Raw genomic sequence first — 14,564 nt, 5'->3', positions numbered from 1 at the left:
CTTGATGATGTAGCACAGTCCCGTTTCTTGGCTTCCCCACATTCGCCACCTAAAGACTACATGCATGTTTAAGCTTCATGCTCTCCACCTCCTGGCCCAGACGTCTTGGGATGAAGACCGTTCCACTCTTCCCTAATTTTACCATGCTCTGGGCTTGTCTACACTCGATTATAGTAGTCAGATTTATGGCTCAGCAGCTCCTTCGACTTCGAAACTCCTTGACCCTGTCTACCACTGTGGGGTGCGTCTGGCTGTTGGTGACTTTCGCACTACTCTTGTTGATAGTCTTTTTACAGAAGCAGGGATTCCCCCCTCTGCACATCTCATGGCGCCGTCTCCTTGTTTCTTACGCAGTCGCCATTCACAAATTCCCTGCCCATCCTGTGTACCTCTTGATCTTCGTCAGTGAAGGATGTCTCCCTCCTAACACTAGCCCACAGGTGGGATTGCGAGTTGGCATGCGTCTCTCTACCCTCTGCCAGAATCTCAATTTGCACTCACTGGACTACATCCCGTGTCTTTCCTCCAATATCCCCCTTGGATGGTGCCTAGACCATGGATTAGGACCGATCTTTTCTAGGATCTTAAGGTCTGTCGCTCCTATTGTTTACTGGCTTATTGTATGTGCCAGCTTTGGAGAGTTCCAGGATGCCACCGTCTTTTACACTGATGGTTCTAAAACTACTGATAAGGTGGGATACAGTTTCATGTCTCCTACCAGCTTCGAGCACCATTTGTTGCTAGGATCATGTCGTGTGTCTACCGCAGAGCTTCTAGCCATTAACAGGGCCCTCATTTTTGTTTCTCAGGCCTCCCTCCATAGTGTTCAGATTCCATGAGCAGCCTGCAGACTATCGATCGATGCTACTCTCGTCACCTCTTGGTCTCTGACATCCATGACCTTCTCTCTGCTCTTGAGCATGCCGCCTGTTCAGTCGTCTTTCTCTGGGCCTCAAGTCATGTGGGAATCCCAGGGAATAAACTGGCTAGAGAAGGAGATGCTTACCCCATTTTATTCCACAATTCCAGCTCTGGATATGCGGATGTGTGTCAGATCTCTCTTTGCCCAACAGTGGAATGCCGTCTGGAGCGCTACTGCTCATAGTAATAAACTCCGCACAATCAAGGAGTCTACTGCACTTTATGGGCACTTCTTTCCGTTCATCTCGGAACGAGCCCACTGTTTTATGCCAGTTACGCATTGACCACGCGTGGCTCACCCATTGTTTCCTCCTACATAACGACTAATCCCCACAGTGTAGTTAGGGTGCCTGACTAACGACATCTCACATATTGGTGGCATGTCCCCTTCTTTCGACCCTTCGTGCTAAGTATAGTATTCCTGTTTCCTTAAATTTAGTATTAGTAGATGATCCATGGATGGTTGACCTGGTCCTCGGTTTCCTCTGTGAAAGTGGTTTTCATTTCCAGCTACTAGGTTCTCCTTTAGTCTGGGAGCAGGGGCGGATTGGTTGTGGTCAGGACTCCTTTCGCAGCCTTCACGGTCTGTGAGGCCATGACTGCCTCCGCTTTTTCCATTTTTTGGGTTTGGTCTCACCTTTTGTGCTTTTACTGTGTTTAATGTTCATTCCTTTGACTCGTGTGAATCTGTCCACATTTAGAGACGCTCTTTCTTACGTAACCCACTTTGGAATCGCGGTACTGATGACCTCGCCGTCTGGTCCCATACTCCCACATTTAACCAACCAACCAGGTCTGTTCACATAATTAATACGCCAGTGTAAATTTCTCCATGTACGATCTAAATCTGATCGCCAATACACAGCTAGTTATATCTAATTCTGTTTAAGAGTTAAAACGGTTATTTCTGGGCTCGCACCAGAAACCTAGTGTAAATAAAGTTTGTTTTGTGTTTCAGAGATGGCACTAGTGCCCCAGCTGTAGCAGGTGCAGCCCCACGCGCTGGACACAGAGCACCCATGCCTCCTGCAGCTCGCTCAAGTCCAGTGCCGCCTGAGACTTCGTTTAATCTTTTGTTCGAACAACCTTGTATAGTGTGTGGTTCGAACGAACCTCATTGTATTGCCCCTTTTCATTTGGCTGAGGATGGACAAGTGGTGCCTGTGCAAATATCACCCATGGATCTTCCTCCAGCAACAAGCGCTGCATCCCAAGTGGCAGGGAGAGTGGGTGGACCGTTAATGCCTGCACAGATGCCGGTACCTTCTGAACGCCAAAGTCAGAAACAGGTACCTCACACAGCAGCTCCTCCCTCTGCGTGTGAACAAGCGAAGCTGGTTTCTGATCCTTACATGGGCCTGAATGTGCATGTCCAGCAGCAACCAGAACGAGAGGAGGAGCAGCAGCAGCAGCACTACCACCACCTAACCAGTCACATTCCTCAACAGCAGCTGATAGCTGCTATGATACGTTACCAGCAACAGCTGCAGCAGAGGGCTGCAATGGTGAGACAACCTCAATTACAGCAACCGCGGTTTGCTACCATGGTGAGACATCCAGAACCTCAACCACGTCAACAACAGATGCGTGCCGCAGTGAGACAACCACGACGACGTCAACAGCGGGTAGTTGCTGTGGTGAGCCAACCAGGACGGCAGCAACAGCAGATGGCTGCCATGGTGAGCCGACCACGACAGCGACAACGGACAGCTGCCACAGTGACCCAGCCACAGCAACAGTGGGTGGCTGCTATGGTGAACAGACCACAACCACAGGGGACAGTTGCGATTGTGAGCCAACCACAAATAAAACAGCAGCAGGTAGCTGCTGTGGTGAGCCAACCACAACCACAGCATCAGCAGGTGATTGCTATGGTGAACCGACCACAATCACAGCCACAGAGGACAGCTGCAATGGTGAGCCAACCACAAATACAACAACGGCAAGTAACTGCTGTGGTGAGACAACCACAGCAACAGCGGATGGCTGCTATGGTGAACCGACCACAACCACAGCCAGGGACAGCTGCATTGGTGAGCCAACCACAAATACAACAACAGCAGGTAGCTGCTGTGGTGAGCCAGCCACAACCACAGCAAAAGCGGATGGCTGCTATGGTGAACCGACCAAAACCACAGCCACATGGGACATCTGCGATGGTGAGCCAACCACAACAGCAGCAGGTACCTGTGGTTGTGAGCCAGCCGCAACCACAGCAACAGGGGACAGCTGTAATGGTGAGCCAATCACATACGCAACCACGGCAGCAACAGCAGATAACTGCTGTCGTCGTGAGCCAACAACAACCACAGCAACAGCAGATAGCTGCCATGGCGATGCAACCACAACAGCAGGAATGATGGCTACAATGGTGGCCCAACAGTAACAACAACAACAACAACAACATGTGGCTACCCTGGCGTGGCAGCAGCAGCAGCAGCCGCCAAACGAGTACCAGGCAACTGCCATTATGGTATCACAGCAGATGCTAGTTTGTGTCTAGACAACAGCAGCAGCATCAGTGGAAGTATCAGCAGCATAAATGTCAGCTGCAACTGACAAGAGTTCTAACGATTCTGTAGAAGCAAGCAGCAGAGGCAGGAAGAGGATGGGCCACCAAACAGTAAGTTATTGTTTGTCCATCTTTGTAGAGGACAGTGCTTGGTATTTCGGCCAGTCGGGTTGAAGTAAACTGCAGTACACATTCAGTCCTAAATTTTGAAACTGGTAGCTTAATAAAGAGTTCAAAAATTTTGCAGCTGAATGTGTACTGGCGTTCACTTGACACGGCAAATTAGTATTCCCTGGCAGCAGAGAGCTGCAATGGTGAGACAACCTCAATTGCTTGAACCCAAATTTATTATTCTACCTATTCTTCGCAGCAGGAAAATGGCATCTTGTACTATGAAACTACTATCGTAGCGCCATTAAGAGGGATTTAAGATCTTTGAGCGCTGCCAAACTTCAGACTTTTTAGCCACCATCTCCTGATTGTTTTGACGCGGCCCACCGCGAATTCCTCTCCTATGCCAACATTTTTATCTCAGAGAAGCTCTTGCAACCTACATCCTCTACTTGCTGAACGTATTCCGATCTGTCATGGATGCTCTAGTTTTTACCCTCTTTAGATTCCTCTGGTACCACGGAAGCCTTTCAGCGATGTCATAACAGATGTCCTACCGTCCTGTTCCATCTTCTTGTCAGTATTTTCCATATATTTCTCTCCCCACTGATTTTCTGCGTAGGACCTTCTCATTCCCTACTTTACCTGCCGGCCTCATTTTAAATATTCTTCTGTAGCACCACATCCCAAATACTCCGATTATCTCATGTTTCGCTATTCCTATAGTCCATGTTTTGCTATCATAAAATGTTGTGCTCCAAACGTACATTTTCATAAATTTCTTCCCGAATTTAAGACCTAAGTTTGACACTAATGGGCTTCCCTTGGCCAGGAATGCCCTTTTTCCCAGTGCTAGACTACTTCTTAGGTCCTAGCGATTAGAATGGTCTTATGCATATTTGCTCACGCGAAGCAGGATATTGCATGAAAGAGTGGAGACCATTGCACCACCTGCCTCAATAAGACAAATGCCAGTGAGATCTTCAGGCAGGTTAGAAGGAATTCTGCAGTACTACATCCTCTTTGATTCCCCCCACCCCCCTTCACATGATCACCATTCGTTCCATAACCACCAGCCATCGAGGAACTCCATGGCGTCTGAGCGTGTTTGTAAACTTACGTATAGAGGTGAACGTTTAAGTTCCATCTAAAATTGTTCTGATTAAAGATGCACTCTCTATGGAGTGAATAAAGCCACCAAAGAAGGCACGAGTGTCACTTGAAAAATTCTGCACTCTGTAAGATGAAAGTGAAGAAACAATTTATTCTGTAAAATAAGTTTCACACATCAAATATAATCTTCATTTTTACTTATGACAGCTTTCAACCTTTGTGACAACTACTGTACTCAAATAGGGCATCTATCTGATCACTCGGGTCACCTCATGGGAAGCTTCATCAATTGTATCAAAAACGTTTTCCACGCAGTTGTTCGTTGAATTTGGAAAACGAATCAGTCCAGTGGACTAAATCAGTATCTTGGGTGGGGTGTATTTCCCATCCATATTTGTTGAGCATTTCTCTCACTGGTAGCAAAACATCTAGTGTTGCACAATATGGACACCGGTTGGAAGAATATCAGGCCTTCATTCACGAATCTTCGGGTGCAAAATAATTTTCAGAAACAGCTCATAGTACATGCCTGCTACAGCCGTCTTCTGGAGCACTCTGTAGCAATGACTCCATTCATGTCAAACGCAAAGATCATGAACGATTTATCCTTACGTTGTTGCTGGCGGAATTGTTTCGGGTGTGGAGAGTCGCAACTTTTCCAGTTCTGGCACAAAATCTCGTATCCAGATTCCATCAGGAGCAACAATCCCTTTCAGAAACTGATGACATGGAAAATACGCGCTTCAGTTGTGACATTTATAGTAAATTATAAGTAACGACTGAATTGGATATTTTGAGTCTCACAATGCAGCTCAGCAGCGGATTTTCTGTAAACAAAATCATACACTTTTCAGAAACTGTTCTCGTTCTATTCGGTATCACTGAAGCAATTCCTCTGCAATTCTCTTGTGACCTGCTACCTGCCCTTCTCATACTATGCGGAACCACTCTGGCAGCAACTTACCTGACATTTGACTTTTCAATTACGATTCTGTAAATTTAGGTTACGGATATTGTGGTCTCACGTGCAATTTACTCTCGTGTATTTCGTCGAACTTCTCTCAAAATATTCTATCAATAAACCAGCAGATCACCGCGATAGTGTGTTTCGATCCACTACACTATTCCTCCCACACATCTCTCTGAGCATTCTAAATTGCCTTTGCTTTCTTTCAACGTAGGGATTAGATTTTGATGTAGGAATGCTGGTCTGTACGTTTAATCTTACCTGACTCGGTTCCAGCTTGCATTTTACCGAGCGAGGTGGAGCAGTGGTTAGACACTGGACTCGTATTCGGGAGGACGACGGTTCAATACCGCGTCCGGCCATCCTGATAAGGTTTTCCGTGATTTCCCTAAATCGCTCCAGGCAAATGCCGGGATGGTTCCTTTCAAAGGGCACGGCCGACTTCCTTCCCCAACCTTCCCTAATCCGATGAGTCCGGTGACCTCACTGTCTGATCTCCTTCCTCAGACAACCCCACCCCCAATCAACTTGCATTTTAAATCTGAATTACGCACGACTGAGCCTCGTGAACCAGTACACACATTTACGGCCGTCACGTCTGAAGTCTCGTTCACAAGTGACATATTTCAACTAGATCACGCCAACGTAACGGTCGCGTTTCCGCAGTGTGGATAACGTGTCAAGGAAGTGGCAAGATGTTTATAGTGCCGATAATATAGATGATCAATGCAATGCTTTCCATAACACATTTCTCATGCTCTTTGAGAGTTGCTTTCCATTAGAACATTCTAAACTAGGTACTAGCAGTAATGGACAGTCCGGTTGGCTGACTAGTGGGCTAAGGATATCATGTAGAACAAAGCGGGAATTATATCATAATGTTAGAAGTAGTCACAATCAAGCTGCAGTAGCCAATTACAAACACTATTGTAAGGTGCTTAAAAATCTTATTAGCAAGGCAAAAAGTATGTGGTATGCAAATAGAATAGCTAATTAATAGGATAAAATGAAAGCACTATGGTCAGTTGTGAAGGAAGTGTCTGGTCAGCAGCACAAGGTTAACGATATAAAATCAGTTTGCAGTAATAATATTTCTGTTACTGATAAATCAGGTATATGTACAGTATTTAACAACCATTTTCTGAGCATTGCTGGTGAATTAAATAAAAATTTTGTATCTACAGGAAATCATATAAATTTCTTAGCAAATGCCTTTCCGAGATAGACGTCTGAAATACTCCTCTGTGATACAGACAAGAGGGAGATTGAGACAGTGATCAAATCAATGAAGACTAAGGACTCTCACGATTATGGTGGAGTGTCTAGTAGAATATTAAAGTACTGTGCTGCACACGTTAGCCCTGTATTTAGCCATATTTGTAATTTTTCCTTTAGGAATGGTCAGTTTCCTGAGCGATTTAAGTACTCAGTAGTAAAGCCGCTTTATAAAATGGGAGAAAGGGATAATGTAGATAATTTTAGACCTATTTCTATGCCATCAGTGTTTGCAAAAGTCATCGAAAAGGCTGTGTATGTAAGGTTAATTGATCTTTTTATATCACACGATTTGCTATCAAATGTACAGTTCGGCTTTAGAAATATTTTGACAACTGAAAATGCTATATTCTCTTTTCTCTGTGAGGTACTGGATGGGCTAAACAAAACGTTTCGAACGCTTGGCGTATTTTTTGATTTAACAAAGGCATTTGACTGTGTTGATCACACAGTATTGCTCCAGAAGTTGGACCATTACGGAATAAGGGGAGTAGCTCACTACTGCTTCACCTCTTACTTTAGCAACAGACAGCAAAAGGTCATTATTCACAATGTTGATAACGGCTGTGATGTGGGATCTCAGTGGGGTACTGTCAAGTGGGGGGAGCCCCAGGGATCAGTGTTGGGGTCGCTCCTGTTCCTTATTTATGTAAATGATATGCCCTCTAGTATTATGGGTAACTCTAAAATATTTTTGTTTGCTGATGACACTAGCTTGGGAGTAAAGGATGTTGTGTGCAACTTTGACTTGGTTTCAAGTAGAGCTGTAAATGACCTCAGTTCATGGCTTGTAGAAAGTAAACTAACGTTAAATCACTGTAAGACTCAGTTTTTACAGTTCCTAAAACACAATGCAACAAAACCTGACGTTTTAATCTCACAGAATGAGCAAATGATTAGTGAAACTGAAGAGTTCAAATTACTAGGTGTTCAGATAGAAAGCTGTCGTGGAAATCCCACGTTCAGGATCTTGTTCAAAGACTTAATACTGTCATTTTCACTATTCGAACGGTATCGAAAGTGAGTGATATTTCGGCACGGAAATTAGTCTACTTTGCCTATTTTCATTCACTTATGTCGTATGTTATGTTTTGGTGTAACTCTTCCCATTCTAGAAGAATATTTTTGGCTCAGAAACGGGCGGTTAGGGCAATAAGTAGTATGAGTTCACGAACCTCTTGTCGACCTCTTTTCACGAGTCTGGGTATTTTGGCATTGGCTTCTCAGTATGTATATTCGTTATTGTCGTTTCTTGTTACCAATATTAGTTTATTTACAACAATAAGCAGCTTTCACTCGGTTAATACTCGGCAGAAATCAAACCTCCATTTCGATCGGACTTCCTTAACTCTTGTGCAAAAAGGTGTGCAGTATACTGCTGCATCCATTCTCAATAAGCTGCCACTCGAATTCAAAAATCTTAGCAGTAATCCACGCGCTTTCAAATCGAAACTGAAGAGTTTCCACATTGGTCACTCCTTCTATTCTGTCGAGGAGTTCCTTGAAAAATTAAGATGATTCTCATTGTATTGCTGATAGCGTTTGCTTAAACTTACGGACTGATTTTCTTTCAGGTTCATGAACATTTATTTTTATCTGTTATTACTTTTTATGTTGTAAGTTCATGTACTGACACGTTCCATGACCTTGGAGATTTGCTCCTCAATTTGGGTGAATGACGTAATCTGACTATCCTCGGGTACAATTCGTCGCAGACGTGCATAGTTGACGCAACGGATATTCTTTGGCGTCTGAAACGACTTACTATTCATCATTAATTAACTCTTTCATAACTAAACCCAAACTTGGATCCGATAAGAGACCTCAGAATTCGACCTCCAGGTTTCATTTTATATAAATAACAAATCATGAATCCAGCCATGAACTTACAACACTTTTTTGTTGTGAGATAGTGATGTAACGCTATAGGAATATGTTATTAGAGTGACAAAAACGCACCTTCTCTGAAGTTCTCAAGGCAAACTTACCTTCTGCGATCGGAAAAAATTATTTGCGTAAGTGGGAAGAAACCTTACCGGTGCGCACAGTGTGAAAGACTTCGGAAACTGTTACTATCTTGCTTTTTTATGGAAGGCGTTAGTTTAGTGTCTCACGCTTACTCAGTCATCTCGAAATGTTATGGTACATTTAAATACGGTGATGAACGAAACGAATTTTAGGTAAGAGATTCTCATTAACCTTCTAATTGCTGGATCCGATAAACAAAAGTGTTTTGCTCAGAACAATAAGATGGCTACATAGTTACATGATTGCATGGTGATTAGGTAAATTCTCCTCCGGGGGGAGGATCCACCTTTCTATGAGTTTGTGGCGTGCTGCTTTCAGTTCCTGCCCACCGTCCTCGCAGATACCGATACGAATGTTAAACAGAGTGGTGAAATTTTGTGATCTATCAGGCCTCATCCCTAAACTGGTGGGGAAGGGCGGCAGACTTCAGTACATTATAAACTGCTCTGCTTGTGGGCACAGCCTTCGTCTCCACCCATGAGATTTCCTGTTGATTTTTCGTCAGGGCGCTGTTGGCCATCATGTCGAGCGCCCCCTCAACCCTAATAATAATAATAATAATAATAATAATAATTATTATTATTATTATTATTATTATTATTATTATTATTATTATTAACTGAACCCCTGCAAAGACAAAACAGTACGAGTGGTCGTAGGATAAACTGAATGCCCAGAGAGCCATCATTCTTTCGTGTAACCAAGACATCAAAGAAATGCAGACAAACATCTTTCTCTGTTTCCAAAATGAACCGAATGTTGTTACAAATGGGGTTTGGTGGTGAAGAAACTCCATCAATTCATCTTCTCCATGAAGTCACACTGAGAAAGTATAATCCACATACCTCCAAAATACAGTTGCTTAAGGGCAGCTGATGAAAGTGTTCCCTCCTCGAAACCCTCCATAAAAAGGATGGCAACTGAGGCAGGGAGTCAGGCTGTTCAAAATATTCTTGGTTGAATTGGATAGGCTGAAGATAGAGCATGCCGAAACAAAGCAGTGATGTTCCCTTGAAATGTTTTTCCAGTTAATGCCAAAGAATCTGCGAGAGGGGCCTTTTGTAAAAAGTGATACATCAAAGGTAACCAAATGGTCACAGCTGCGTAGATTGAGAGCCCCCAGTCTATTGATAAAGTCAGCTGAGTTACGGATGTGTGTGAGCATCCGCCTGTCAATGATCTCAGTAAGGAAACCGAGATGTTTGGCTAAATCGTTTGTAGGAGCTCCATTGTTGCTCACTATTGGGCATAATACAACACTTCAGTTACGAATTTTTGGAAGACCACACAGTGCTGATGGTACACAATCATGTAGCCTTAACATCTTAATGATCCCTTGAATAAAGGGGAGGAGTTCTGTAGTGCGTAACACTATTATTATTAGACAAGAATTATTATTAAAAAATCGGGGGAATAGGTTGGGCAGAAAAGTTAATGAACCGTTGTAGTGGTTACCAGTTGCATAGGTCATGTAACTCCAAGATCTCCACCATTTGGTGTAATCGAAGGTGAGTGCGCCAATGGCCGCAGCGATCGGTAATGGGCTGGCAGGTACCCAGTCGAAATATCGTAAGATGAATTCAACAACGACAGGGTGCAAGTCCGAAATTTGTTTGAACAGTTACCATTTTGGAGTGCATCCTGCGAATGTATCGTGGATCCTCACTGATTGGAGCAGACTTGTCTTCGGCGATGAGGCCCGCTACAAACTGAGCCCCGAAGATCAGTGAAGATGTGATTCTTGAGTTTCTCCCGGCGTATTTGATAATCAAAATATCCACGGGTGTACTGCCGGTCTGTAGTGTCCAACGGGCACAATATTTCGGCGATCAAACATGTCGCCATCATCAGGTGAACTGACGGACTGAGCTCCTGTGAACGCGCCGACACGGAGATCCGTACGCTATGGCTGTTCAGGGGGAACTGGGTTCGGTCGCGGCGGCGGCCGATTTAAATACCCTCCGCCCGCGGCGCGCTCTCTCCGCCGTCCGCGCCTCAAGCCACGGTAGCGCGCCGCGGGCGGAGAGTATTTAAATCGGCCGCCGCCGCGACCGAACCCAGTTCCCCCTGAGCAGCCATAGCGTACGGATCTCCGTGCCGGCACGTTCACAGGAGCTCAGTCCGTCAGTTCACCTGATGATGGCGACATGTTTGATCGCCGAAATATTGTGCCCGTTGGATACTATAGACCGGCAGTACACCCGCGGATATTTTGATTAGTGAAGATGTGTCTGGAGACCCACCAGACAGAGTGGGATACCAACATGATAGTCGTCCACCATGCTGTCCAAAAACGAGGAGTGATTGGTTGTCTAGAATGCCATTCCTTTCGTAGCAGTGCGCCTTTGGTTGCCCTCCGCGGCTGTCTTACTGCGCGGCGGAACGTCGACGCTATTCTACGCCCTCTTTCCTGCCCTTCATGACAAGCCATTATGCGCTTACATTTCAGCGGAAAAAAGGCGGCACTATATGTATGGTCCTCCAACTAGCTCGAGAGTTTGACATTCTAAAGCGACAGTTGAACGGAATTTGGCACTAAATCCCTCAAAAGAATCCAACAACTCGGTCAATGAAAACCTAGCCGAACAGCTTAGCTGCTGGTATATGGGGCAAAGGTGGACCAGCGCATTGTTGACTTTCGCAGTTTGTGAAGTTCGTTCCCTTGAATAAATAATCCAACTTTTCTGGAATAGTAAACATTCGTTTGTCTGTACATGTGCATTACATCTAGCGGTTTCCATCTCATTTGGATAATTCCTTCGTCGTGCCTTTTTTTCTTAGAATATAATAATGTCATCCTGTCGGTATTCCATCAGGGCATCGGTACTGAAAGTTTTATCAACATAATAATAATAATAATAATAATAATAATAATAATAATAGTAATAATAGTAATAATAATAATAATATAATAATAATAATAGTAATAGTAATAATAATTTTGTATATTTCAATTGTTTAGATCCACAGAGGATCGCACAAAGTGGACTACGATCTGTGGTTTGTAATTACTTATTATAAATATAATAATTATTAATAATATTAGCCTGGTGAAACAATTATGTAAAAAAATTTTGTTATGACAACACACACGAAAAAGTGTGAAGCTGTATCTCTGATAATATTATCGTTATGTATACTCTCTCTCTAAAACCTGCTAGGCTATCCAGTGAATTCATCGTTATCAAATAAAATCTCGTATGTATCTGTACAACTTGTATTATGAAACAACTTAATCCGACATGCCAATATTGAAACATTTTCTGGAACATCGTACTATTGGTCACGTTAGTATTCTGATAGAGAAGAAAAAGAAGGAAAAGAACTGATATTTATTACTCTTCGTCTAAATCATGAAAAATCAGTTCTCTTATACCTGACTGCGATTTTTAAAATATTCTCTGATATTTCTAACAATTGTATTGTAATGCTCTGCTGGCAACGGACAACCTCGCCACTGCAACTGCATGGATATTGTGAATCCAGGAACTTACTAAAATAATTGGGCAGGAACACTGCGGTCCATGCAGAGTACAATACATGATCACAACGTCTGACACAATTACACCCTACCTTAAAAAAAAGGTTCAGTCAACAAGCCTTATAAGGTGTAAGTAGTGAAGGAATCAATAAAAACCTTTAATTCACTATAGTCTGAAAGTTGGGGACTCTCACTCTGAAAAACCGCACTCAGATCTTCCTTTTCTTTGGGGAGTTTGATTAGCAAGAACTTTAATTATTACACGATGTCTTTAATCTAAAAGCACGTATCTGGTCAGAACAAAGATATGAATATGACTTTCAGTATATGCATACACAAATATGATAAAATCCTGCAGTGCAAAAGCAAGCAACAGCTACATGCATCAAAAAGGCATATTAATAAAAATTCTCGATCAGTACAGAAATCACCTCTGGCACCACTAGCACGGTCAGGCCAGACTGAAACCTCTCCTGACGCGCGGCTTCCCCCCACGCCAGGCTGCGACCGACTGTTCCCAGCAACTGTTCACTGTTTACGTCTCGTGATAATGATGTACCAGACTCAAGGTTTATGTATGCACGCAACCGCAGAATCAATAGCCAACTTTCCAAGTAAAGATATGAACACCTTTCAGTGCTAATCATACAGTTTGAACTATTCTGCTGTCATAAGTTCAGAGCAGCATCTTGTTAACCACTTAATTATGTATGATTTTTGTTACAATTATGCTTGTGATGAAAGACATTATAAAGGAAATGTTTAAGAGAATTATTCAGCTACTGGCGCATTGTCGTGCTTAAAGTTTTTTTTTAAGCACTCGCATCATTCAGATGTCTTTACAAGTTCATCACCACTTACGTAACAGTCCATTGACGTTTTCATAATTCTACACTTCCTCTTAAACCAGACGTTTCAGTTAACAGAGTAAAACCAAAAGCATTATAAACATTTCGTATTAACGTTGTTTCGAAGGATCCAGATTGATATAAACACACGCAGACAACCCATGACAGAAACATACCGGCATGATACCGTTGACTGAGGTGTGGTTTCACGCTGCGTGACTTCAGATATGCCCAAACTGGTCCTTGGTTCAGAAGAGCCCTCCTGTTTCCGTCAGCATACAGGACCCGCAGCATTTAATGTAGCAATTCCAAATTACTGAGATTAGTTTCTTAACAACTCTAAACAAACATCTGAAACACGTCCATATATTACACATGAATATAAATAAGTACATACGATTATTGTCTTCTGTTTTTTAAGCGTGGCTGTGTGACATTGAAACATTATAGCTGTTCGACTACCAGGGCATTTCTCATAACGTACTAACGGCATCATTGAGTACTAGCAACCATCTGTCGCTAATGACCCTCTATGTCCATTACACTGGCTGCTAAACATAGTAATCATATGATATGATCTTTAACAGTTGTTTGTTTCCTTCTGCAGCGTTACTTGTCCGCTTTGCTCGTAATCACAAAGATCAATGTAAATAATGTTTAATCTCAAAGCATCTACATGTACGTACGTCCCTAATCAGGGTAAATTCACTATTACGCCACATTTAGGATGACATTTCTCACAGATTTTTTTGGATTTTAATTATTTGCCTTTGACTGTTGACCATAACACTATTTTGCTTTTCCTTAGTCATAACGCTGCGATTCAAAGATACATTGAAAGAACACTGCTATTGCTGTACTGCTGTTAAATTCAAACCAAAACTGAGTTGCAGCCCTTCGCTTCGCTCGACAGTATGAGTTTTATTCATTTTCTACTCTTGTTGTTGTCGTCATCATTGCCATTTGAACTGGTATGTGTACATAGTATTCTTGTGTACCAACATTTAGCCTTATAATACATTCTGGGATTGATTATGTCTCCTATCGTCAGACATTACTCTTGTTTTCCTATCATTGAGGTCAAGTGCATAAAGTTACTTCATGTAGTTCGTCTCATGTGGCATCATATCCATATAATACGTGTAAACCCCCCCCCCCCTCCCCCTACGGGTCCAGAGGTATTTCTACCTCTCGTAGGAGGCAACTAAAAGGAGTCTCGCACGTTTCGGCCTTTATGTGATGATCCCCTGTAGGGTTTGACCACCATCTTTCAAAATTTTCCCGAAGAGCGAGCCAGTTGGGGAAGGG

The 14,564-nt window shown here is 43.1% G+C and overlaps 1 protein-coding gene across 1 annotated transcript in view; it reads left to right on the top strand.

Annotated features, from left to right (window-relative positions):
* The window catches only part of LOC126335615 (putative mediator of RNA polymerase II transcription subunit 26), a 53,761-nt gene that overhangs the window by 23,291 nt on the left and 15,906 nt on the right, over positions 1 to 14,564 (top strand). The window contains exon 2 of the mRNA XM_049999068.1: positions 1,880 to 3,544. Within this exon, the coding sequence (XP_049855025.1) occupies positions 1,880 to 3,281 (1,402 nt within the window). The 3' untranslated portion in view covers positions 3,282 to 3,544. The remainder of the gene's footprint in view (positions 1 to 1,879; positions 3,545 to 14,564) is intronic.

Source organism: Schistocerca gregaria, chromosome 2, assembly GCF_023897955.1.
Source record: "Schistocerca gregaria isolate iqSchGreg1 chromosome 2, iqSchGreg1.2, whole genome shotgun sequence".
In the NCBI taxonomy this organism is placed as follows: Eukaryota; Metazoa; Arthropoda; class Insecta; order Orthoptera; family Acrididae; genus Schistocerca; species Schistocerca gregaria.
Note: the sequence above shows the minus strand (reverse complement) of the source record. Positions and strands in the feature narration are given on the sequence as shown.